This window comes from Lontra canadensis, unplaced genomic scaffold (genome assembly GCF_010015895.1).
Source record: "Lontra canadensis isolate GAN:19392208 unplaced genomic scaffold, GSC_riverotter_1.0 scaffold84, whole genome shotgun sequence".
Lineage (NCBI taxonomy): Eukaryota > Metazoa > Chordata > Mammalia > Carnivora > Mustelidae > Lontra > Lontra canadensis.
Window position 1 is genome coordinate 2,737,479 of NW_022631078.1, and position 27,348 is coordinate 2,764,826.

Genomic DNA, 27,348 nt, shown 5'->3' on the forward strand with positions numbered 1-27,348 from the left:
ACTGCCACAGCTCTGTGTGACCGACCAGTCGTCGCTCACGATGCCGTGCTGGGGGGAGGCTACCCAGGGGCCTAAGCTCCCCGAGCCCCTGACTGCCCGACCCCTCCCTTGCCCAGCAGGCACTCGTGCAAGCACACACTTTACTTCTGGGGTGTTTCCTCTGTGCCACTCCACTTGGTCAGGGACTGAGCACCACACCTGTGGCAGACGCTCTTCTGGGCACAGGGCTCTAGAGACGGATCCCGGCAAGGCCGGCCCTCTGGGAGCCCAGCTGGAGGGCAGCCGGCCCTGTCTCCAGGATGCGGCCCATCTCCCAGGATGGCCTCTCCCTGAGCCTCGTCTCCTCTCCCTGAAGGAAGCTGCCCCGGCTCTGAAGCAGCTCCCATGACGCGTAGCTCTGACAGCAAAGGGAAGAGAGGCTCGAAGCAGGTGGGCCAGGAGGCAGAGAGCATGGGGACAACGGGGGGCAGCAGGAGCTAAGAGGAGAGAGGCACTGGGGTGGAGCTTGGCTGGACTCAGAGGTCACAGCCATGAGCAACGGGAGAAGGGAGTGTGGGGTTACATGCTCAGAGTCAGGGAGCAGGTCCTCCTGCCCTGACCCCTTGGTCTGCAGTTCTCAACAGCCATCAGGGCAGCCCAGGCAGCCAGCGCCACATGGGGACAATGGCGGATCTGGGATGCCGCTGGCCTGACGGCAAGCCCACGGGCCTCACCTCTCACCTGCCCGTTATAGGTCTGGGTGCCCCTCACCCAGGCAGATGCTCCCACCCCCGCCCAATGGGGAAGGAAGCTCAGACACAGAAAGGTAAGGGACCATGACTGCCTACCTCCCCCGGAGAACACGTGGCACCACTGGACATGGACCCACGTCTATCTGAGTCCAAATCCGCCCAGGCTCCCTGTCCGGGGCGGAGGCCAGCGGAACCTTGTAGAAGCTTGGACAGAATGGGAAGGGGAAGTGGGGCAGTGGCCTGAAGGGGCTCAGGGGCAGGGAGACAAGGCGATAGACCTGCTGGTCGATGCAATCAGAACTGGGAGGGCCTTGGGGTGCCTGGGTGACTTAGTTGTTAAGCGTCTGCCTTCAGCTCAGGTCATGATCCCGGGGTCCTGGGATCGAGCCCCGCATTGGGTTCCTGGCTCAGCGGGAAGCCTGCTTCTCCCTCTCCCACTCCCCCTGCCAGTTTTCCCTCTCTGTCTCACTGTGTGTCTCTCTCTCTGTCAAATAAATACAGAAAATTTTAAAAAGGAAAAAAAGAAAGAAAGAAAAGAAAAGAACTGGAAGGGCCAAAGAACACAGAGCCAGAGCCCCCATGCCTCTGCTGGAGTCTACACCACACAAACAATCCGAGCTAGAATTCACTTGCAGATTTTCCAAAACAACTGAACTAGACCATCAAAACAACCTGGGTTAGGCGGGGGGAGCCCATAGGCCTGGAGCAAGGCCTGGAGCAAGGCCTGGAGAGAGGGCAGCGGGCCTAGCAAGGAGGGACACACCTCGAGGCTGCCGTCAATGAGGACAGGCCAGACTGGTGTCCTTGGGAGCCAACGGCAGACAGCCAGGGCGGCAGCAAGAAGTCCAACTGGGAGCCACAGTGGTGGCTGGATGGGAATGGGCTTTGCACTAAGGGCCTATCGACAGAGGAGGGATGGGTGGCGGGCCCGCTCTGAAGGATGCGGCTCTAGGCTCCACTGTGAGCGCAAGTCAGCTGCCAGCCCGCAGGCAGCCCCAGGTCTCAAACCCCCTTGCACTGACCCCGCTCTCCGGTGCCCAGCAGCGAGCAGTGCTTGAAGGGCGCGCTCAGGCCCCCGGAGGCACCGGGAACACACAGAGGGAGGGGGTCAGTCCGCAGCACCGTCAGTGCGGGCAGTGTGCCCAGCGCCCGGCCCAGCCCCGTTGCTGCGTGTTCCACAAGCAACTCCTCTCAGGCCGCCGCTACACGACCAAATCCCCTCCAAGATCCGTTAACACACACGGTGCACGCGAGAAAACAAAACGCGCCCCAAGCAAGCCGAGAAGACCCTGTACCAGGGAGCCCCACCTACCTCAGAACAGAGAGCCCCCCACCCCTGACGGGACCCCACTCACTCCAGACGGTGCCCTCCTTCTCACCCAGTGGCAAGGATCCACTGGGGGGGTCCCCCCTGGCCAGATGGCTCCCATCCACATTACGTGGGCAGGGCTGACATCTATACCAAGGGCCGCCTCCTTCAACCAAGCCCAGGCCCAGCCCCGCTGGACGGGGCTTCTGCATGGCTTCCCCACTCCACATGGCCTGGACAGTTCTCTCGCAGCACCCCGGGGCACCCACCCCCTGCTCCCGCTCTCTGCTCTTGTCTTTGCATGGGTGGGCCTCTCTCTGCACCCCTGTAACCCCTAGCTGTGAGATCCTCCATTACAGCGGCAGCATGTCCCCGACCCACGATCCCAGTGTTAGAATTAACGTCAGGCTTCAAGTTCTTGTAGGAAGTGCAGCACCAGAGTCCTTACTAGTCTACTGGAGGACAGACAGAAACAGGTATTTTGCCATAGTAACAATGAGGACAAGTTTTATCTGTCCCTCTGTCTGTCCAAGGCACCATTCGTGACTGACAGTGATGTGCGGGTACGGTGACCGTCCCAGCACCAGTCCGAGGCTGGGCTGCCAGGACACCTGGGAGCAAACCCCAGCGCCTCCCTCTCCCAGGAGCTCACCGAGCGGATGAAGAAAAGACTAGGTCAGAAGAGGAGAGTGGGGTACCCCTGGGCCAGACCTCCGCCTGCCGCCACTGCCCACCCTGCACACAGCACACACTCACTCGCCCCTGCCCTCGGAGGCCCAGGGCCCGGCTCTGGTTCAGGCCGCCTGACCTCGGCCACACCACTGCTTAGGACTCCAGCCCGGGACACTCCAGGCCTGAGCTTTGAGGGCGAGAAGACTGGCCTGGGCCAAGCACACAGTCCTGTTGCCCCTCCTTACAAAGGTAAGGACAGGACGGAAACCCGGGAAACCGCGACACCGCGGCCCTTCCCACACTCCGGCAGGATCCCAGCGCCCACCCCCGCAGCGCACTCATCAGCAATCGCGCCCCGCTGCCCAACTGAGTGACAGCCGTCAGAGGCGCGGCGGCTTGCTTCTGTTACATCAGCGAGGGGGACGACGCCGGACTCCACGGGTCTTAGAAGAAGCAGAGCCGCATGCCAGAGTAGCAACGAGCACGCTCCCGCTGCCTCGGAGAGGGGCTCCCAGCCGCGCGGGCAACGAACGGGGCGAGGCCACGGGCAGACCCTCCGGAGCAGACGCCAAGAGCCAGGCCCACAGGGTGGAAATAATGCAGCGGGGGGAGCTCGGCGCACGGGGAAGGCAGCTGGGAGTGGACGCACGGAGGGAGGGATGCCACAGAGAAGGCTGGGGTCCTTGTGACCCTCACAATGCTCCCAGGGAGAAGTCACCCTGAGCATGGCTGCCTGACGCCCCTGGCTTTTCTCATGCGAAGCCCTGCAGGCCCACTTGGGGTGTGTGGCTCTCCTCCCCAGGCAGCGCCCACGCCACAGCGGGAAGACCCCTCGCTCCCGCCTGCACCTCCCACTGCTCCCCTCGGAGGGCAGCTTGGGAGCCAGGCATCAGGGTCTCAGCACAGATGGCCGCTGCCCAAGAGCCCACACACATCAGTCCTTTAACTCCTAAGCCAGACAACCATGGGCAAGTGAGGGCCTCGCTGAGCCTCAGTTTCCCTTCTGTGACATAGCAGAATGGCCGCCCCGCAGGTGTTCCTCCACGTATGGACCTGTGTCCCAGGTGCGTGTGGCTCAGCTCACCCCTCCATCTGTCATGACACCCTGCGATGTGGCCTAGCGCCTCTGTCTGGGTGTCCCCGGGAGACACCTGCATCAGCAGAGGGGCGAGCCAGGAGGTGACCCACAGGAAAGCCCCCCGCCCTGTGCCCCGAGCAAGGACTGCTCAGCAAATGCCAGCAAACATCCCGCTGGGTGCGGATTCAGCAGTGTCGGTGGTGTTTCCCCGCCAGGGACAAGCTAGATGAGCTGTCATGAATTTGCACCAAACCAGCCTCCCAACCTTCCCTTTGCACAGAGGTGTCCCCCCTCACTGGGGTCTCTCGGCTTTCTGCTCTCCTGATCCCCAAAAGGCAGACAAAAGGCATCGAAGCCGCCAGGGACGCTCTTGAGGCCCCACCCCACTCTCCAGTCCAGGAAGGCACAGCCTCTGGCCCAGAGGGCCACCTACTAAGGGGGTGGGGCTGGGAACCGGCCCCCAACATCAGAGAACTTGGTCTCGCCCTAATCAGGTGAAGCCAACCCTTTCTTCACTCCTTCCCACCTCCCCATCTCCACGGTTCCAGGGCCCGCCCATGGCCGTCGGGCACGCCCATCCCCTACTAGGGGCTCGGAGTACTAGAGGCACACGCGTACACACACGTGAACACACACTCAGCACCGCCGGCCAGTAGCAGGAGGCAGCAGGCCAACAGGTGTCCTACTTGGGAGAGCACGGCTAGATTACCGGCTCCCCTCCAAGCTTAGGAATGAGTTAACATTACCTAGTGGACCCAAGTATTCAAAATGAAGGCAAACTGCTCGAAATCAGTGCTCACCAATACCAGTTATCACATTAACAGCATCCCACTCTAACTCCAGAGTTCGCTCCCCGGGGCGTTTCAGATGCCACAGGGGAACTCTGAGTGTGCTTGGAAAGGCTCGCAGCAACAAAGGGACAGGAGGCCTGCTGCGACTCTGTTCCAGGGTCGAGGGGACCCAGAGGGTCCCGGGGAGCACCCACTGCTGCATAAGCAGGGCCCCACCGGCTCTGCGGTTCCAGTTTACACTCCCCGAAGCCACGGCCCCAAGCACGGTCCTCAGAAGAACAGCTCTGCCTGTGGCCGCCCCAGCCCCGGGACGGCGGGGAAGCCTGCGCGGGAGTACGGGACCAAGCCTCACTCTGGAACACAGTCCTCCCCTTCTCTCTGGACACAGGACATAGAAGGATCGGGGTTCGGAGAAAGGCAGGGTGCAAGGGGCCTCGAAATCGCCCACCCCGCCTCCTCCATTGGCCAGAGGCCGTCCAGCATCCCCGCCCTGCGCTTGCCAGGCCCCTCCTGCATCAGCGGCGTCAGCTAAGAAAGAATTCGCTGAACACTGAGGCAAGCAGGCATTCACCTGGACAACCAGAACTGCGGTTCCGGAGACACCAACTCCAGGAGAACCTGGCCTGTGCCCCAGGGAAGACGGGGGTGCGGGGTCATAAAGGCAAGAGGTCGCAGTGCCCCCTTGCATCCTCCACACAAAACAGGGATGGAAACTAGGCTACCTGGGATTAGTGGGGTCGATACGCAAATGAGAGACTGATGCCTGTTACACGGGACTGGCTCCTCGGAAGTGGAGACTGGGGATGACCTGGTCACCACGGCGAGGACGCACCATGCCCAGAGCCAGCGGCCAGCCGACGGGTTCAGAAAGTCCACAGTCCTCTGATGAGGACGTGCGTGAATTCCTCCTCCCTCATGGCCTCCCAGCCCTACTCCGGCTTGCCCGCTCCATCACAAAGCGCCATCTCCTTTGCCTGGATCTGCTCCGCCGCAGCCGAGCACAGGCCCCTGAACGCGCCCGCTGAGCCATCACGCCACACCTACGGGGAGGGCGGCTGCGGGCAGGGAGCACAGAACCAGGTCAGCATCGACGGAGGTCCGGGCCCAGATGGCGGGGAAAGCTAAGGACCACAGCCTCCAAACCTAAAATGGTTTTCAAGGCCTAAAAGAGAATGTTTTCCAAATGTGTGCATCTGGGAATATGAAAAATGTGACAAAAGATTTAAAAATGGAATCATGTGAAATTAGACAATAACCGAGCGTCTTCTGTGATAAAATAGACCTCTACGGGCTCCACTCTGGTCTGAAAGACGCAGGCTTGTAGACTGACAGCTGAGCACGAGTGCAGGGATGTTCTGCTGAAGCCAAGACAAGACGCCTCTCTGCTCCCCTCACCCTGCCTCTTCCACGACACGCCACAGCCCAGGGAGGAGGAGAGGGCACCACACAGATCCCTGCCTCCCCACACAGCTTGCACCTGACCACACCCAGTCGGGGGGCACACACTTGCCCCAGGCTGGCCTCGCCACCTCTGGCCTCTAAGGGTTGCCCTTCACTTCACCCCATCGAGCTAGCCTGCTCTTCTGGTCACTTCCCAAGCCCCTCCCCAAAGTACCCTCTTCCCATGCTAAACCCCCACGCATCTCTCCCCGCCCTAAGGAACCGTCTCCTGCTTTGTATTTTGGACCGATTAGAAGCACCCAGGGAGCAGGGAAAGCGGCCTTCTCTAGGCACCGCTCCCCACTGGGAACCCTGCGGGTCACAGCCACGGTTCCGGACGAACGCTCGCGAGGCCATGAATACACTCCTCAGACCTCGAGAGCTTAAAAATGTTCCACGCAGAAACCACGGACGGAATGAAGGTTATCTTAAAATGCCGCACAGCCAGCTACTAAATACGCACAAAACTTTAGAAATGTACCAGGAACCACAGAGACATAGACTCAGGATCTTACCATTTAAGCTCAGCTGAACCAAGAAGAACAACGTTAATTAAAATGCTTGCTGATGACAAGCATGAAGAGGACATCCCTCCCCCTCCAGGCTGGTCCCAATATACACACAGTACCTTGGAAACAGTGGTACCCGCTGACCCCGTAACCCACTCCTGCACATCTGTTTTCAGGGACGTTTGGGAGAGAAGCAGCTTTACACACCACATGATCCCATCACAGTGGTGACCCCACGGGAAGACCGCCCAGCACCGTGAGGCAGACCGCAGGGCAGGACACCCCCAACCCCTTACCCGTGGCTATAAAGACTGAAACACCGCGATGGGACAGCGTGACGAATGCCGGGGGTAAACACCCATCGTGCCGCGGGTCATCGTGTTTAAGACACTGCAGGCGAAGTGCAACAGAGACACTAACTAACACTAACACTAACGAGGGGCTACTCGTGTCAGGCTGGAGGTGGTCTGGGGGAGGGCTCCCCTGTCCTCCAAAGTTTCCACCACATCCTCTCCCTCCCGGGGAACTCAGAGTAGGCACTTTTGCAGCAAGCGGCGAAGGCGCCTGCGGGGCCCCAAACCGCGCTCGACCAGCACCAGCCAAGGGCACACGGGGGCGCGACAAGCCCCACTCACGGCCTGTCCTTCAGGTCTGCCAAGGAGCTGGGAGGTTCACATGTGCAAATCTCAGTCCTCACACAGTGAAAGGAAGCCAGGGACGGGCCCAAGACACAGTCCTAGTAGCACAAAGCCTGGTCCCAAAAGACCCAGTGGGGAGCTGAACCCCGCCGCAGCTCTGAGTGGTCACGACCAGGGACCCGGGCAGATGGCCGCCTTCTCCTTGTGGTCATTAACAAAAGGTCACAGAAAATTGGACTGGAAACCTTGAGAATACATCCCACACTTGGGACGCAGCAGGCCAAGCTCCTGAAAGCGATTCTTAGGTTAACTTTGACTTTTTGAATTTCTTCCAGAGCACATAAAACGGAAGGTAATTACCGGGGATGCTGGACCTCAAGAGTCTATAAATCCAGGACACACGTGGTCAAGAGGGGCCCCTGCACGGGCAGCCCTGACGCCAGGAGCTCTCTGCACCCCAGCACAGGGTGTCCCCACCACAGCACTGGGGGAGTAACTGCCCCCAGCCCAGCCCATCTCAGGCATTCCTAGGCTGGGGGGCGGGGGTGACCCACAATTTCAGCCCAGTGTCCCCATGCATGTGAGGGGTACTACAGAGACACGGAGTCAGGACACGAGCCAGGGGGCGCAGGGGTGGAGGGAGGTAGCCCAGTGCCTCTGCCTGCCCCCATAATGAGTGTCCACCGTGCCACAGCTGCCTGCCCTGTGCCCTCTCAAGCTCTCTGCCTGGCAAGGAAGCCTCCGTAACTAAGGACACAGCCACTAAGGCACTGTACCCAGTAAGAAGCAAAGTAACCAGATATGCTGGGGAAAAAGTGCAGGCCCTGGGCCCCTCGCTGGTCCTGCTGTAGGAGGCCCAGCTTGGTAGCCCAGAGGGGCCAGGCCCTTACTTACTTAACTGAGGGCCAGTGGACAGCCAGCGCCACTTCCCTCCCCTCCCGAGTAGGACAACATCTGTCCTCATCCAGGGCACCACTGCCTAGGCCTAGGCCGACCTCGGGAAGTGAGCACCAAGAAAACGGGCTTCCTCGAGCACCCACCCTCAGGGAGACGCCCCCAGGTGAAGCATTCCTGCCAGGGCAGCTCAGGGAGGCTCAGCCAGAACCTCCGCTCCCAGTGTTCTGGTTCTTTCTTTCCTCCTTTGGGCTGACAACAATCCTTTCATATAAGGGACAAGTGAATGAGTCCTTCCTTCTGCCTTCAACTGACTTCCCGGGGGAAGTCCCGCCAGCACGCCACCGTCAGGTGAGCCCCGCCGTGGCCACCAGGCTGCAGCAAAGCCCGGCCTCTGAACACAGGTACTCCCGGGCCTAAATGAGCAAAGGGAATCAGCAGATTTTGCAGCCAAGGGTGGGCAGAGCTGAAGCAAGGCATGGCCAAGGGAACCCACCCTAGGGCGCCAGAGCGCTGACGCAGAACAGCTCCCCAGCCCCCGACGCCGCTCTTCTAGAGCCCAGATGCCAGGGAGACTGTAAGCAGCCGTGCGATGACCCAGCAGACATGATGTCCCCACTCACACCCCAAGAACAGACGGTCTGCAAACCGCCAGCCAGCTCGGCGCACGGGCCTCCTGAGCGTTTGTCGCACAGTCCCGTGAACACCATGTGGCCACTCGCCCCAGTCCCTGCCCTGCCTGGGGTTTTCCTCCCTCCCCTCTCCTGACCCAGCGCCCCAGGTCCCCTGGAGACAGGCACCTCCTATGTTCTCTCCCTGTACCGTGCTGTACCGAGCACACGCCCACGCAAGTGACCACTGCAGCCGTGGGGACCGCGATGTCCCTCATGGGTAACAAAGCCCCATGTCAGTAATTTCCCCCCAAGTGTATTATCCGTATCTAACATGTCACGTTCACTCCCTTCCCGACCGCGGCAGAGCTCTCGGGCTGTGCGCTGGGCGAGCGCGGGCCTGGCTTCGTGTGCAGAGCAGCCCCCCTCCCCAACCCAGGGCTGGCGGGCGCACCCCCACCCCACTCGGGCCAGCCCGCCCAGGAGGACACTCGCCCTCCCTCACGCGGCAGATGAACCCAGTCCTCCCGTGGGTCTCCTCTAACAGCCCCCGGTTTTCTTGAACCTTCTGTCCAGAGGCCTAAAGAAGTTAGACAGGCTGCTTAAGGTCACACTGAAGATAAAATATTCATGAACAGATCACCTCAGAGCTCAGCGAAGCCGTGACGAGCCATTACCCGTGGTGTGACCTTGCGTGAGGCCTCCAGCTCTGTCCGCTCAGACTCCCAGCCAAGGGCTCCAGCAGCCCAGCTCAGGGGACGTATGGACCCAGCCTGGGGGCTACAGTGTCCTGCTGCTCTCTGGCTCTCAGATTCCTCGTGAACTAGAAGCTGGCAAGGCCGGGGCACCCGCGCCTACAATGGCCTCGGCTCCAGCAGGAAGACACTTGGAACATTAAGCCCCGTTATTTCTACCCACATTCCAGTTCCGCCTCCAGAGCCACAAAGACCAAGTCCGAGGCCAACACCAGGCCCAGCCCCTGGACACAGGCAGCATATGTGTCCCCAAGCGTGTCTCCCCAACCATGCCTCCTCCCTCCTCATCCACCACGGGAGGCAGGAGCTCCCTCGCCTCCTGATGGTCTCTATGACCGATTCACCCAACGGGCATTCCTGGTCATCCCCCGTGTGCGTCCCAGCCAGGGACTCAGGAACTAAGGGGTCCGTCCAAACGACTCCACAGCCTGCGGGACCCGGGGTCCACAGTCCCTCAGAAAGAAGTGACAGGACGTGCAGACCTCCGGCAAAGACGGAGCAGCACAGTGCTCGGTGAGCCGCCATCCCTTTTGTGGCTCAGAAGGAGCTGGGGCCTCTCAGACATCAGAGAATCTGCTGACACCGGGGGCTCTGGAGAGGACAGGGGGAGAGGCCACACCACTGCTGACTTCCCCTGTGTCACGCAATCCCCGGTTCTTCCTCAAACCCGCAGGTCTGGGTCCCCCAGCCCATCGCGTGCAGTCTGCCTTGCTGAGCCAGTCCTCACCCCGAACTGTCCCTCGTCCCAGCTCTAGGCCCGATTGTCACTTTGCAGGAGCTTTTTCCAGTAGGGAACGAGCAGCCGCCCACAGGCGGCACCACACCGGGCAGTCCCTCCTCACAGAACTTCCCAGAAGTCAAGATTCTATCTGTTACAAATTTAGAGCTCAGGGACTAAAATGTCGAGCAACTTTCTCTTCTTGCTCCAAGGACAATTCAGAATTTCACCTACAGAAGCGGGAGATGACTGCCCATGTCAGCGACTGTGTGGAGGCTGACAGGTGTCCCAAGGCCCCCAGTCGGAAGGTCACTCGTTTCCAGGAAGCACCTGGACCAGACTGGAGCCCCACACACCCCCAGCTGACGGTGCCGGAGCACACCAGGCCTGGAGAGCAAAGGCGTCTTCCCCTTAGTGTCCCAGCCCTCAGTAAGCTCCAATAAAACCCAACCTGATTGAAATGTGAGTGAAAGTCTTAGTCACTATGGACATTCTAGATACTTCTTTAAATATTCCTTCTGAATCCCCAAGACGCTGATGTCAATGCCACTCTGGAAGAGTGGAAACACCCTCTCCCAGCGCCTCCCTGCGAAGTTACCAGCAGTGAGCACAGTCCTGGTGACTACTCTCGTTTCTAAAGCCTCGTCCAGCTGACGGTGATCTATGCCTGCTCCCGCAGGAGGGCAGACGTGAGAAGCTTACGACCTCAAATCTTAATGGGCTTATGGAAAAGTACGTTGTAAGGAGGCCTGCTTCTCCAGGTTTACTAGATTAACCCAATCCATCAGCTTCACCAGCACCTGACTCACGCCGAACCGGGTGGCGGCACCCTGAAAGTTCCGGAGCACCGCGGGCTGTAACCCGCCCCCACCCCCACCCCCGTGCAGAGCTCTTATAGGGGCTGCACTCAAGGGGTGCTCTCCACCCCACGCAGGGGTGGCCGGTGACACTCCTAGAGTTACAGCACAGCCAGGAGCAGAGCTGGGAGAAGAGGGGCCACAAGGACCCCTGGGACAAAGGATGGAAGCCATGGGCATGACCCGGGCCAAGATTTACGTTCTGCACCGACCCCTAAGGCAGGTACAACCTGCAGACCGAGTCCAGGACACTGCGTAAGTCACAGCAGCCAGCAGCCCTCACACACCTGCCCCGGCTCTGCAGCACCCCTCCCTGCCACCACCCGCTCCTCCCTCCCGGCCACCGGGCTTCCCTCACCCAGGCTGCCGCCCAGTACAAGAGTGCTGGGGGGCCGACAAGGACTACTGACAAAACCTGTGTGCCAGGCCCCAGCACCCGCAACTCGGGACTTCCCGCAGACGGGCTGGTAGGCAGGGAGGTCTGTCGATCATCACAGGTGGGGCTAGTGGTCCAGGTTCCACGGGCGGGCCTGGATGAGTGGCCATGGTAACCGGCACCAATGTCTTATACAGGCAGAAACCCAAACCTACAGATGCTAAGTCATCCTCTGGAAACAGAGCAGGGAGCGCCCAGCCTGTGAACAAGACCGTGGACCCAGACCTGCTCCCCACCATCCAGAGCTCCCCACGGCCCGTGCGTGACCCCGCTCTGCCCCGGCACCCAAACACCTGATGCACCCATGCCTCTCGAGCCTCCAAGCACGCTCTTCCTTCAGGCCAGACCGCACTCCTGCCCTCGGCAAGCACTTCCTGGCATCTGAATCCGGCCCGGACCTGTCCTCAGCGCCAGGTCTTGCTGAAGTGTCCCCTGGGGAGCCTCCACAACACGCCCGGGCAGAGTGAGGAGCCCCAAGTCGCCACCTCGTCACCTCGGGCGCCTTCTGTAACGGCTGTGTGTCCACCTCCCATGCCAGGCAGTGGACCTGTCAGGGCAGGGAGGCCACCGCAGGCACTTTGAGGGACCCAAGGCCTACATGGGGCCCCACACAGACCAGGGATCAAGTTGTAGAAGGTGGACAAGTGGGTGGACAGACAGATGGATAGAGGTCATCCCCAGACACACAGCCGTGGCACCAGGTATGATCCACCTGGCATCCGGTGACTGCAAATCCAGCACCTTCTCACCAGCTCCATAGGGACCCCCTGTGACCAGGCCACAGCTGTCCCCTGCCTGGAGCGTGGCAGCAGCCTCCAGGCCCTTCCTCCACACCCCAGGTCCTGCACACCTGCTGCCCACCCGCCCTTGTTCCCAGCAGCCTTCCTCCTGCTCCACACACTACTTGTTGGTCCCGTCCCAGCCAGGACTCTCGGGACTCCTTCTCCAAGACTATCTGCTAGAAGCCTGCATCGCCAGGAGCAGAGCTCATTTGGGGACCTGCCATGGGCCCCCTGCCCACTGGCTTGGCAGCCCCGGGGACCACACATCATGGTGCACCTTCTTCAGCAGGTGTATGTGGGCTGCCAGGCTCGCTCACTGAGGTCAGGGCCTCCGTCACCCATCGCCGTGTCCCCAGGGCTGAGACCAGGGCCAGGCCTGGAACACGTACTCAGCAAACACGCCTGGACTGAGCGATCAAGCTCTTTCCCAGAGATACGGCTGCGTCCTGCGTCGTGCAGAGAGGCCCCGCCTCTCACGACCTCTGCCAAGACCTCTGCAGGGACAGCAAAGGTGGCCCCCACTGAGCAGCAGGAAAGTGGAAACCTGCAGAGATTTCACCTGAAATGGTGCAAAAGGAGCAGGTGCCAGGAAGCTGTGCTCCCAGCAGCAAACTCGGCTGCTTCCCGACCAGAGAGACCTGAGGCAATGGGTCTGGACACACAGGGGCCCTAACCACTGCCCGCGGCCCCGGCCAATGCCACCAGGTGCTGTGGAATGTGGAGCTGCGTCTCACCAAGGGCCCAGCCCACCCACGGAACCCCAGAGGAGCTGGGCGCGCCGTGGCTCTGCTGCGGGACCTGAGAAGGCAGTGAGTGAGGCCATCGCCCCTTCCTCCGCCTTCCCCACCCCATGGCACGGTGGGGCCATGGCCCACAGCTCCACCACCACAGCAAGCCTCAGAGACGTGGACTCACGGTGGCAGCCCAGTGGCTGGACGCTGCCTGGAGCAACGCAGGCCCAGAGCCCATTATCACCTGTGCAGGGCACGGGAGCCCTGGCGCGTCTGCAAGAAGCAGGCGCATCACGATGGGGCGCCCGTGAGGCAAGCAGGGCGTTAGGCAAGTCCCGAGGCTCTGTGCTCCCTGGAGTCCCTGGGGACTGACGGGCCCTGCCCCGGGACAGCGGCCGGTCCGCGACCCAGCAGGCCCTCGCACCGCTCCGCCGAACACGTGTGCACCAGGGGCCTGGGGCTGCCAGCCTCGCACGGGGAGCACAGCATGTTCTGAGCATTGGGGCGCGGCAGCCTGGCCGCAGGAGGTCACGACCTAAGACAGTCGGCGTGCGAATGTCCAGATGCAAGGATAAGCCCCGCGGTCCGTCCCCCGGGGTTCCCCACCGGCCCCGCGAAGAGCGGGACTGAAGACACTCTTGGGGGTATGGAGAATGGAAGTACCGTAATTAGAATTCAGGTGGCCTTTGGGTAACACGAGGAAGGAATTCAATAAATGCCTTAAGCCAAATGAAGTCATCTTGCAATACTCACTGGGCAGCAGGAAATTTGTGCTTTTCTTAAAACCACCAGGCTGAAGGAAGCGTGAGGCCTCCGAGGTCTCCGTCGGCACCATTCCCATTGACCACGGCCATGCCGAGCCTCAGGACACAGGTGGAAGGTGGCAATCGTCAGAATGCACCCTCCGCCCGGGGGCCAGACCCGCAGCAGCTCGCTCCCCCAGCTCGCTCCCCAAGGACCAAGCAGGGAGGCCAGCTCTCTGGCCAGAGCCCCGACGGTGCCCCGGGGACCCGGCTCTTCCATTTCCCTTCAGAAAGCAGTACGTGGTCTTCATTTCAGGATGCACCTTGGCGGCACACTCACTTCCCAGGAGGACCCTGGGGAGGAAGGGACCCCAGCCTGTGGCAATGTCCCCGCCACCCAGCGAGCTTTGTCCACTGCACCAACAGCAAGCTCCGTGAGCTTGGCAATGCCCAGGACTGCCCACTGCACAGCCAGCAACCAGCCCTTCATTCCCCTCCCAGCCCCATCTCCCTCTCTCCCCTTCACAGCCACACTACTCAGAAGATGGGGGGGGTCACCTCAACACAAGCTGAGGTCAGCCCATCCCCCCCCCGAAGCACACCTGTCTACGGCCGTCAGCGGCCAGGGCACTGCTGCCCCAGGGCACACAGGCCTTCCGACGGAGCTGCCCACTCCCCACCGTGACCTACTGACCCCGCCAGCCCCTCCCCAGAGCTGCGCCCCACGTTCGGCAGCCACTCACCGCGTGGGCCTCTTCAATTTAAATTTATATAAATTAGAACGAAAACGGCAGGTCACACTTTTTCAACGTCGAATAAGCCACAATACACCCATGGGCTGCCCCACCGGGCTCTCCCATCACCCTTGAACCTTCTACTGCACGCACTGCTCCAGAATCCCTCCCACTGGCTCCGTGCATGGCAGGGCTCCCCTCCTCCCCCTCGCACCCCGGCTGGGCCCCCCTGCACCGTCACACACTTACACACACACCCTGAGTCACTCCCACGTCCTGGCCATGGTGAGCAATGCTGCCGTGAACATTGCGGAGGGGGAGGGCCCTCTGGAGATCCTGATCTCATTTTCTGGGAATAAACAAGTCCGGTAAAGTTGCAAGTTAAACAGTGTACACAAAACTCAGCTGCATTTTTCCACCCTAACAGCAAGCTACAGGGAACCATCCCACGGACAAGTGCCTCGGAAAGAACAAAATACTTAGTAAGTCCAGCCACGAAGGTGACAGGCCTGCGTGCTGGAAACTAACACTGACGAACAGAGCAAAGGACGAGACAAACCAGCAGAAAGTCGTCCTGTGCTCGTGGACGGGATGGATTAACAGCGAGAAGGGCCCACACCACCCCAAGCCCCTCCAGACTCACCGCAATCCCCATCAAAATCCCAACAACATTGTTCGCAGAGGTAGAAAAGCAAACCTTAAATCAATATGGAGCCACTACAGACCCCAAGTAGCTAAAGCAATCCTGAGCGGATCGACATTCTACTGGCATTTAGCACAAAGGAATTACAATCCAGAAACCTCGCCTCAGTCTCCGCCCTTGGGGAAACCTGCAGTTGCCACCCCCTCTGGGCCTCTCTCCTCCCCACAAGGTCATGGGGAGGCAGACTCACCCCAGACCACGTCTCAAGGGTCAGGGACTCCTCATCAACAAGGCACGAGGCACAGCCTCTCCCGGCATCTCGGGAAGCCAAGCAGCCAGGCTCAGATACGGTGGCAGGTCCTGGGACAGAAGCTTCCCATAAGGGGCTTCCACAGGCCTCCGGACTAAAGCCCAGCCATGGGACGCGGTGCAGGGAAGGCAGCCAACGACCCGCCTCTGCGCCCTCCCAGGCCCTTGGTGCTGCAGGGAGAGGCCCGATGAGCAGGGGACAGTGCTCGCTCCTGATATGCTGTGCCCTCTGTCCAAACCTTCTCTGCCAGATGTTCACGGGGCTCCGTCCACCTTTCACCTCGGTCCCAGCTCAGACCTCAACCAAGTGGCCATCCCCAAACCCACAGGGAGAAAGGCAGCTTCCGGCGCCCTCAGCCCTCCACAATGGCTGCTGCGGCCCCGGCCTGCACATCACCGCCTCAGCTCCCCAGGCACCAGGAAGACGGGAGGTCCAGCCCCCTCTGGGATCTAGGCCTTCCCTCTCCATCTGGCAGGACAATCTGAGCACAGCACTTCCCACACTCTCCCTCACACGCAGCTCCCTGCTCCTCACTGTTTGCTCCACAGCAAACACCCAGCCTCACGTACCTTGCACTTGCCAGGGGCTCACTTCTCCATGCTCCTGCGTCTGTCCCCCTGGGACGTTAAGGGCACTCACAGGAAGGAACTTCTGCTCCGCTGGAGGCCAAGGGCCAGCACGCTGCCATCCTCCCTCCACCATCATCCCGCTGGGAGGAGAAGACAGAGGGAGCAGCTCCAGCCGCGCCTCTGTGCCGGGACCACAGTGAAGGCGGAGGAGAAACTGGGGGCCTGCCTCTGACGGGACCCTTGGTGGGGCTGCCCGCAGCCCCAAACCCGCCACCAGCACAGGACAGCAGGGTCCCTCCAGGGCCCAAAGGCTGCAAGTACCGGGTCGGCTTTCTCAAAGCCAGCAGTGGGGGGAGGCTGAGCTCACAGCATCACTGTCCAGTCATGGCAATAGGGTGTCCCACCACCCCCTTCCTGCCAGCTGGGTGTCTGCGCTCATTTACCTGAAAGCAAAACCCATGTGCCTTCTCACGGACACAGACCAAGAGGCTGGTGGGGGGAAGGGAAGGGGGCAGTCAGAGAGAAACTGGAAGGAAACGAGGCACGGCCTGGCTGACCAAGGGCCCCGACAGGCTCGGGACTGACACCTCACCCCACAGCTGCAGACCGAGGGTGAAGGGACGAGCCCAGGGTCTCTCTCCTTGGAGGTCATCACTAGCCACGCAGTGGGTGAAGGACGAGAAGCAACCCTTTCCACGGTCTCGGGACGGGAAGCCGAGTCCTAGAGGCCGGGCGTCGGCTCCCACGGCCAAGGCCCCCCAGGAGCCGGACTGCCCAGGCTGACCGTACGGCTTCGAACAAATGCAAAATGTGCCTGGGAGCAGGAGCCATCTCCCCGGAGCACGGGCCCCTGCTGGGCTGTTTGCGCCTGTCAAATGCCTGTTTTCACGCCTGTGGTGACGCATCTCGTCCATACTCATGCCACTGCCTGCCTAGTTGGGAGCGGGCCCGGGTTTTGCTCTCCAAAACCCTTTGTGGGCACAGGCCCCCCGAGAACATCACGGAGCCTTCAAGGGGTTCCAGAGCGATGGGAAGCTGTGACGGCCCAGCTGGTAAACACCCCAGCCGAGGGGAGAGCAATCACCCGAAGGCCATCCTGTGATTACCACGGATTTTCATTGCCAAAAGATGTAATACAATTTCATGGTTACTTGGGCCTATAAAATAGAAATACCCCCAATTTTTAAGCTATGAAAAGGTTTATGGCCAGGGTACCATCAGTTCCAGGATGAGTCTGTGGTACAAATGAGTCGATTCACGACAAAATTTAATTTCAGGAAAATTAACGCAATAAAGATGCCACAACTGTGCTTAAAGTTTTAATACCCATTAGGAGTTGGAGGGAAGTGGTGCAGGACCACGGGCGGGTCCGATCTCCAGCTCCTCACGACGCGGCTGGCTCCAGGCCTAATTTATCAGGGACAGGGACGGGGATGGCATCGCAAGCAACTGTGTTTAATGAGGGGCTGGGGTCTTCAACAGCCTCACCCGTCACAAAGGGAGAGCGTTCCCACGCCCCGGGGCAGTAGGTTTGTTTCCTACGACACTACCGAGACCCAGTGAGTAGCACCAGGCTGACAGGCACCTTCAGCAACAGCCCAGGGCAGGCTTCGTGTCCCAGCAAATGTCAGCGGCCAGGAATTCTGTAACTGCCAGCTACGCAGAAGAGCAGAAGACAAAACCCGCGTGGCGGATAAGGACGCGAGCAACGGAGTCACCCTGATTTCCGCAGCATTGTCAGAACGAGCAAGGCACAAAAGAGGAAAGCAAAGTCAACGCTTCAGAAGGCCGCACCCACACGGGACCCAAGGGCCACCCCCAGGACCAGAACCTCGGGCTGCTGCTGACTCCCACGGCCACAGCTCGGAGTGCGGCACCAGCAGGCATGGGGGCCGGGCCACACAGCAGCTGGAGCTCCTCACCCACGGGAAGGAGGCAGGTGCAGACGAAGGGCTCCTTCAGTGCGGCAAAGGAAGGGCCCCCGGCCTCCCGCCACCGCATTCAGGGACGTGCACATGCAAGGCTCCCACACGGGAGGCCAGCTCCGTGGCTGGGACCTACGCCGCTGCCCGGTGCTCCCTTTCCCAGTCCAAAGCCCACTAGGGCCCGGCGCTCATGGAGGCCAAAGCCCTGCCTCCGGGAGGGAAGAAACCAGGCTCCGCGGGCCTCCCCTCCCAGTCCCACGTCAGGCTCCCGCGATCTGCGAGGGATGATGAGAAGCGGGTGTGGGAGCCCCGCGGCACGGCCTCCGCGTCAGCAAACATCTCCAGCAAAATGAAAAGGTGCTAGAATAAGCAATGGGATACTCGAGGGAACGACGGTGGTTTGTTCCGGAAAACTCAATCTCCAGAAGAAATGAATTTCATCAGAAGCGGTGGAGAGGAGAAAATTTCATATTGCAATGAATCTGTCAGTGACTTTTTAAAAAAATCTTTATTACGAGTAACTCAAAGCAGTGACAACGTGTGAGCCCCGAGTGTGAATGTTTCTGGCAGCCGCGGCGCCGACGTCCATGAGTTACGAGCAGCCCCCACAGCAGCCCCCACCGCACCCCGAGGGCCCCGACACAGTGGACGCGGCCCATGAGCCCCAGGGACGCCGGCACCACGCGGCCACAATGAAATCCAGCTACAGACACAACGGGAGGCGCTTCTTACCCGCATCACATCTACTCGGTGACAAGAACACCAGAAAAGGACGCGCCCCAGGCAGACCGTGTGCGGGCAGAGAGCCAGCGCGGGCGGAGGCGTCTCACCCGCTGTACGTGTCCCACAGGCGGGGGCGGGGGGACGGCAGGCGGGGGCCGCGGGGGCCGCTCACCGGGTCGGCGTCCCACAGGCGGGGGCGGGGGCACGGCGGACAGGGCCGCGGGGGCCGCTCACCTGGTAGGTGTCCCACAGGCGGACGGTGCAGCGCAGTGGCACCTCCCTCATCAGCAGGTTGTTCATCCAGCGGAAGGCGAACTGCAGGTACCTCACCTCGTGCTGCTCCAGGTGCCGGTGCACGGGCTCTGCGCGACACAAACACAGGCCCCGAGGCCGTGAGCCAGAGCTCCCCGCGGTCGGCCCCCAACCGCCCGCTCCAACCACCGCCGCGCAGGCAGCGTGCCCAGGGCGCAGAGAGTTCGGCTGGACTCTTCCTCTGGAAAGGGAGTGGCCGCGGTGGCCGTGACAGAACAGCGGCGAGGGGAGGTCCGGGGCTGCGTGACCCGCTGGAGGTCCGGCCCCGCCTCGGCCCGGTAACGGGGCGGCAGGACCACTGCTGCCTCACGAGTGAGGAACGGGCCTGTTCTGGGGCACGCGGGAGCACTCGCTCCCGCCCAGGCCAAGTCCACCAGCCCGGGCTGCTGTCCCAGGAGGGGCTCGGACACACAGGGAGAGCTCCTTGGCTTGCCAAATGACCTCAATTCCCCACCTGCTCCCAGACCCAGCCAGTGAGAGGACAAGCGGGACGGGGCCCTGGGGTGCCTCTGGATCCCAGGTTTGGGGCTAGCCTCGGGATAGCGGGCCTCTCGGAAGAACCAAGCCTTATGAACCATCATTTCCCTGACGCGCGATCTCCCAGTGGCCGCGAACGTCTCTCCTCCCCACCCCGCTACAACAGGCGTAACTCCGCAGCGGAGGGCCCTGCGCTCCCTGCCCCGACCTCTCTGTCGAGTGCTTGGCAACCTGGGGGCGGGCTCCAGAGCTCCATGAAGCTCCACAGCCTATAATCCTGGAAGCAAAGATTCTGGGGCTCAGGTGACCCCACACCCACCCCACCCCGTGAGGATCCACTCTGCACTGTTTTGTAAGACAAGCAAGTGCTGCCAAAGGGTCCGGACGTGGAGCTGGAATCCTCCCAGGATGATGCAGCTTCATCAGGGCCCACCAAGCGCTGGGCAAGGCACCCCTTCTGCACACATCTCTTCTGGGAGTTCCCGAGTTCCGTGCAAGTTCCTTCGCTCTGGGGCTTTCCTTCCCCTGCAAACAGCCCTGAGAAGTGACCCTGACGAAGTTTACAGGTTCTCCAGGTCTCCCAAATAAAGTTCTAGAACTAACGAACAAATGTTAGTGTTCTGCTAATTACTGGTTTTACTCGTGTTCCTGGTAACTTGCAGTACTGCTGAAACAAGGTAGTGCTCACCACTAAGCACTGAGGAGGGGGCCGCGAGGGGCGGGAGGACCCTGTCCTGAGAACCCTCAGCACCTTCCAGTCACTATGGCTGAAGCGTGAGTGCCTTGCAAGGTGCTCCGGTCACAGGAGAGGAAGGCGGGCCACAGAAAAGCTCCGGACGGCTCCGGTTCCCACGACTGGAGCCAGTTTCTTCGTTGGCTCTGCTACAGCACCCGGCCCCCCCAAACCACCGCTGTCCCCGGCCAAGCAGAGCAAACACGCCTGGGCACCCTCCACGCGGCAGGCGGGGCAGGACACGTGTGGGCCGGGTGTGGGGGAGCAGCCCGGCCACGTGGTGCAGCAGACCCAACAACACATTGTGAAGTCACTCACAACGAGGCAGGGACTAATGACACAGGGCTGAGAAGAACCACACAGGCTCGTCTCTCAGTCCTTGCAGCCAGGCGGGAGCAAGGTGCCAGGGAGGAGGCTGGTGGGACCAGAAAGTGGGAAGACCCAGAGGCCACCAGGTGTGCCACCTGCTGCCTTTTCAGGGACAAACGTAGGGACCAGGGGCTCTGGGCACAGCATAGGGCAGGCTGGGCCCAGGGTGCTGAGTCCTGGAAGCAGGCAGAGACAGAAGGCCCGGCAGAGGGGGCTCCTGTGGCTAGTGTCTGTTCCCCCCCCCTACAGGCAGGGGCCCCTCTCCCTGGAGGGGCAATTCACGTGCCAGGGGAGGGAGGTCTGTTCTGGTTTTGCTTGACTGAGAGGTTCTGGCCAAGCCCATGCAAGTGCGAAGAAGACCGCTGCATTCGTGCGTTACCAATCCTGTTTGTCCTCCCCGTGAAAGCCTAAGGAGGACAGCATTCCTGCGCAGTAGGGGCCAGAATGGAGTGTGGCCCAGGGAGCCAGGTGCTACGAGGCTGCAGTCAGCTGGACGTAAACGGGGCCACACGAGCAGTATGAACAGATCGCCACCAGAAATCTGAAAGCTAGTCTTACGCTAAAACCAAATAAATAAGCATTATGAAGTCAACGATCATCACTGATTTTTAGGATAAAACCTAGGCTTTCAATGAGACCTCTTCTTTGCACTAGGGCCCCTGAGCTCAGTCTTCGGTGCCCCCGGCCCACAGACCAGGGCCTGCCCCCCACCCTCGGGCACTGGGTGAACACAGGTGTGAGACCCTGGGGGAGCTCAGGCCTGAGTAACCACCAGGGCCCGGGGAAGGACAAGACCAGCCCAGGGCCAGGCTGGCCTGATAACAAGGTGCCACAGGGGCTGACCTCAGTGGTCCCCACGCTGGGCTGGACAGCGCCCTCGTCTCGGAGGCTTAGAACACAGGTTCTCAGGCTCATCTTGACTATCAGAATTTTCAGGTGGGGTCTGAGAACCCATGTCAGCTCTCCGGAAGCTTCTGATGTGCTGGGAACCCCTCCCAGGGGCCCAAAGGGACAGAGGACAGCAGGACTCCAGCCTCTCCCACAGGGTCCCCATTCCAGAAGTTCCCCACGCGGGGCAGAGTGCAACCACAGGTGGGGCCACACTGTGGTCTCTAATCACCTTATGTTGATTCTAATCAACATTCTTCTAATGTTCTTCTAATCAACTTATATTTCATTAAATACAATTATTTTTCAATAAACTTAATTTCACCACAAAAGAGAAGCTTCCACTTGGCTGTAGTGGCAGGTAAAGCAGCCTGGAGCCCATCCCAGGCGCGGCGCTCAGCGGGCCGCCCCCACAGCCGTCCCCAGCAGAACTGAGACACACAGCTTTTCACAGAGAGGAGACCCCTGTGTCACTAGCCTGTCGGCTCGGGAGCAGTTAATGCCTCCAAGGGGTCCTCTCCAGATGTCGTGGGGGTCCCCTAAATGGCGCACACTTAGAGAACACCGGAATGCCTCAGAATGCACCTCGTCCTCAGCCCTCCGTCCCCCAACACGCTCCACGGGTGTCTCCCTCAGGTGGCACGGGGTACCAGAACCTCCAGCATCACTCACGCTCCAGCCTCCTCCAGGCCTCCCCGATGACCTAGTCACGTGCCCAACACCTGAAGTGTCCAGACTCCATGCGCCGTCAGCCTGCCCCTCGTCCTGCTGCTACAAACACCTCGAGTCCAGCCTTTCTCACAGCATCCAGGGCCTCGCCGCTTCGGGGCCGTGCCCGCCCCGGGCAGGCACTGTGGGCACGTCACCCCTGCGCCTCCTGCCCGGACACCAGGTCCTCGCAAGCGTCTGTCAGATGGTGAGTGAGGGAAGAGCGCGTGAATGCATGGAGAAAATGTGTGACCGGCACCGGCGACGAGTAAAGCCCCCCGAGCCCAGGCTCCCTTCTCTGCCTGCGCTCCCCGCAGTGCAATACGGAGAAGCGTTCCCGACAATGAGAAGGGACACTGTGTTCTCTATGACGAACTGAAGAATGATTTCCAGGCCGTTATCAGCAGCTGCATAACTAAACCTCTGGAGAGTTCCGAGGGCCCCTGAGCGGCCCCTCCGTCCAGGGCTGACCTTTGCCTGCTGTCCAAGGGCGGACGCCCAGCCCTGCCCCGGCCCAGGACGCTGATTCGAGCGCCCAGGTTAGCGTGAAGTTCAAATATGAGGACACCTGAGAAGGCAGTTCAGAACGTTTCTGGTTTTACTGAAGCAGCCTCCTTCACACGGGAGCAGAGTAACTTCCCTGCGCACACAGTTGGCAGCTTGAGAAGAACAGGCTGGTACAGGCAGACAGAGCCACTGCCTGCAAACAGCCCGGGAAGGACGGAGGCCAGCACAGGGGAGGCTCCCGGGCCAGGTGGCTGGCCCCGGCTGGAGGCTCCCGGTCCCACCGGTCACCCCAGCCTGCCGCTCCACAGGAACAGGTCGGCCGTGCCAGCGTCTTGTCCAAGGGCGCCGGACTGACCCCAGGGCTGCAGCGGGTCCGCAGCCTGGGGCCTCCCACGGCACATTGGCCGGCCCACCCATCCCAGTGCAGTCACCCGTGGACCGGGCACAGTCCAAACCCAGCAACGACAGCTGTGGGAGGGCGACATTTTCAGTCGGGAAGAAAATGCTGACTCCGAGTTTCCTGATGTGGATTCAAGTCACGTCTCCACGGGACCACGGCTTCCCATCCTCCGCCCTGGCCCAGTAACACTGTGGATTGTTAGCTGAGGGACCGTCATGCTGAGGGCACCGAGGAGGGGGCCATCACCCAGGCTCACCCCGGGGTATCTCCAGCGGGTCTTCCCCTGGACCCTGGTCTCCTGCAGGATGGGGGACGTTGTCTGGGCCCACGGCAGAGGAGGAGCCGGCCAAGGGTGCCGTCTGTGCTCGGCCCATCGCTTAGGAAGAACGATGGCCAGAGTCAGACGCTCTCGGGATACGTGAGCAGGACGAAAGCCGGGAAAGCGGGCCACCTGCATGAATTAAGGGCAGAACAGCCATGGCCTCCTCAGCCAGGCCCGGGCTCTGCTGTGGTGCTTCCAGCCGGCGCAGGACAACGTCACGGGCTGATGAATGGGAACCAGCTCTAAAAACGCACTGGGAGACAGGAGTCACCTTCCTAATGTAAACTCGTAAGCAAACAGATCTGGAAAATTAAACACCCATTTCTGGAACATCTATCACTGCAGTAACCTAAGGAACCGTAAAAACTAAGTCTTTCTCTTCCCCAGTGAGTCCCACCTGAGGCCCCAGCAGCAGGGGCATGGGGACAGATGCGTTCTCAGCCCCTCCCCACGAGATGCAGACAGAGGCAGCTCCCGTCTCAGGCATGGCGGGAAGGAGCCCACCCCAGCCACAGCGTGATGACCAGCGCGCCTCCTGAAGGGGCCAGGCCTACAGGACCCTGGCCCGGGGGCATGCGCACCCTGCCTGTGCAGTGAGGCAGGCTGGGTACAGTGTCCCTGGATGCAGGCCAGGCAGTGGTGGACTGGACACGGGACTCAGGGCTGCCCCCCTCAGGCTGTCCCTGAACGGACCCCACACTGCCACATGGCTACAGGGCCTCGCCCTGTGTCTCTGGATACCAGCCCTGGGGGCACGGCGACGGTCCTCTGCAGAGCAAGGCCTGGCCCATGTGGGAAGGCACGGGCTGCGGGAATGACCGGAAACCCCACACCCCGCTGACCCCACAGGGACACAGGTGAAGTCCTTGCAGAGCAAAGGTTCCTTGTCCGTCAGCTCTTCCAGGGAAAATGTATCAGTGCCCCGCGCCCCACCCCCGGCCCACATACCCAGGCTGCCTGGAAGACGATGCCACAGGGCAGACGAGGCCTGCGGCCTGCCCTCCAATAGCCGAGCAGCTAGGAGGACAGACAGAAAATTCAGCCTTGAGTCTCACCGTTGTCTGTTTCACCGAAGAAGTGACCCACGTGCCTGCCCCACGTGCCAGCCTTCCGTGCCCAGTGGGGACCTCGCAGCTTCTGAGAGGCGCTGAGAAGGCCAAGGCCACCCCCTCGCTGGCCCTGTGGCGGGGTGCTGAGCCCCAGGTGTGAGCCGAGATGAGGTGCCCCACGGCCAGGCCACGCCGGCACGCTCAGGCCACAAGAGCACCGTCACACACGCGGAGGTGGCTTCTCTGAAGGAGAGCGACAAGGTGGCCCCACCGGCCCCCAGCCCCCTGCTCATGCGCAGGACTCCTGGCGCGGCTGCCTCCTGTTTGGAATGTGTGGGAAATGGACGACTAAACTCAACGCATTACTTTCAATTTACAGACGTCAGGGCTGCAAACGTGTATGCTGAAAAGCTTCATTTTTCCTCTTTTGTAAGTAATTGTGAGCAGATGCTCTTCCACTGATAAAGGTAATTTGGTTAGCAGTAATTCCGAAGTTGAACTTTTCCATCTCACTGGAAACAAGAACGTACACATGATGAACATGCAGGCGGATGTAATTATTGTCATCCTTTGGGTTGAAAGGTTTTTTTCCCCAAAACCCTCCATGGTGGGCTAGGGCACTGCCACCGTCCCAGAGTCCCCAGGAAGGTGCCTGTCACGTTGACACGCGGAAAGACCACAATATTTGCTGGACGCTTTTCTCAGCACTTTACACAGCAGATCTACAGACTGAAAATTCCACTGAAACATCTTGTCTTCTTGATTAAAAATAAAAATACATTATGCAAATACACTGTGTCCCAGGATTTATGCTAAAGAGGAAAAAAACATGGATCCCGTTGACTTGGCATAAAAAACACATACTGTTTATGCAGGGCAGGCAGGACTGAGATTTATTTGCCCAAAGAGTGAGCGTAATTGCTCACACTTAGATACCTGACAACGAACACCGCTCAGAAGCCCTCCACAAAGCCGAGCACAGGCATGAATACATCTCACTTCTGCCCAGCAAGGCCTGAATAGGCTTTGATTTGGGAGGAAGGTTTCAACTCTCTATCAGTTAAAGAGATAAAAAAGGAGCAGAACAAGAGCCCCTGACAGTGAACACGGGCCTCTCTGCAGCCGAGAAGCCCCTTGTCTGGGCTCGCCCACCCTCCCGGTCTGCAGGGCCACGGCGGGAAAAGCATCAGGCCCACGTGGAGGCAGGGCCCAGCTGCATCCACGAGCCAGGGGACCCGGGCCTCGCCATACCGGGGGCACAGGGGGCGGCCACCTGCATGCAGGGGAGGTCTAGGGCTCCCCACTACAGACACCCGCAGAGGTGCCCCGAAGGGACAGGGGGTCTGAGCCGGAAGAGGACGGGATGAGCAGACAGGAGAAGTGAAGCAGAGCAGAACCCGGGACCTCCAGTTCCACTCTCAAGGCGCGGGCCATTCCCCCGCAAACCCGGCGGGCAAACAGTCTTGCCGGCCACACAGCAGGGGCAGCGAGGAGGCCGTGGCCTGAGCCCGGGCTGCTGGACTGCCTTCTCCCTCAGGCAGTGGGTGAGCCTACCAAGAGTGGGCCAGACACGAAGGAAGAGTGCTAAGACCTCAGGTCGAGAGGAGAGCCTGGGTTCAGACCCAGGTCAGCTCCTGGAACGTTCTTGTGGGCTCTCGGTGCCCTGCGGTCCTCCTCCCCCGAGAAGCCTGACCCCTCACCGGCACTGTGGCAGGGAAGTCCCTGGCATGGCGGCAGCCGCCACCAAGAAAGGGGAGCCACTGCCCCGTGTGTGGCCAGAGGGCGTGGGTGGGATGCCGGTCCTAGCGCAGGCGCACAAGGGGGACTTGGTGAGGAAAATCCGACCGCACGCGGGCCTGCCCTCAGCGGCAGCTGACCGGTATTGCTGCGCACGGCGCGCTTCCGCAGAAACGCTCCCTCATTAATATGCGCTGCTGCATTCCAACAAGCGTCTTCAAAAAAACATTTTTGGCCTTAGAAGTTGTAATGGAAATCAATAGGAAGTAAGATTTATTTAGACAATTTAACACCATCTTAGGAACGTGCTGACGGCAAAAGGAGAGAAAACCCAACCCTCCCCGGCCCCCGGGCTGTGCCAAGAACCCAGGATCCCGGCGGGTCCCACAGGGGGACCATTCCACACCGGCATCCTCCGTGAGCAAGGAGGGGCTCAGCACAGCGCAGTGAGAACCAGCCACCCTGGACCATGTGCCTGGTCAGAGAGACCTCCTTGTTCCATCACGAAGAATGGGGCTGGCCTTTGCCCCCTTCCTGGAGGGAGGCTCTCAGTCCTGGGACTTCCCTCAGGGCGGACTGTCCCTGTTATGCTAACGAGGGAGGCCCTGGTGAGTGCACCCTCAGCATGGTCCGACAGGGACCGGCTGAGACCCTCGGCTGCCAGCCGTCAGGGGGAAGAGAGGAGCTGGAGACTGAGTGCAACACGGGGCCCATGATCCAGTGGTGCCCGTGTGAAGAGACCCGATACACGGGACACCAGACCCAGGAGAGCTTCCCAGCTGCTGGTGAACACATGGATGCAGCGTGGGGCAGGGCGGGCAACACGCCCTGACTCCATGGGGACAGGGAACCGTCTACAGGCCCAGACCCCTCCCAACAACCCAAGCCCATGTCTCCCTTATTTTGGCTGGGCCTCCAGATCTGTACCCTTCACGGTAAAACCACTCTCCTAAGTACAGTGCCTTCCTGAGCCCTGTGAGCCCTTCCGGCCGATCGTCGAACCTAAGGAAGCCACGGGAACTGCTGAATTTATGGTAACTCGGACAGCAGTGCAGACAGGCCTGGGGACCGTGCAGCTGGCATCTGAAATGGGGCAGTCTTCTGGCCTTGACCTGGGGGTCTGACACCGCTCCGAGGGGTTGGCGGCAGAGCTGCAACCCACCGGGGGTACAAACAGAACACTCCCGCCACCATCCAAGGGCCTGAGGCTGCGATCCGGAAAGACATCGAGGGCAGAGGCCACGCTG

General features: G+C 60.7%; 1 protein-coding gene across 2 annotated transcripts in view; it reads right to left on the minus strand.

The window, feature by feature from the left end:
- TBC1D22A (TBC1 domain family member 22A) overlaps positions 1-27,348 on the minus strand; it is a 289,882-nt gene that overhangs the window by 60,812 nt on the left and 201,722 nt on the right. For both annotated transcript variants that reach the window (XM_032882758.1, XM_032882759.1), the window contains exon 11: positions 18,834-18,961. In XM_032882758.1, the coding sequence (XP_032738649.1) occupies positions 18,834-18,961 (128 nt within the window). The remainder of the gene's footprint in view (positions 1-18,833; positions 18,962-27,348) is intronic.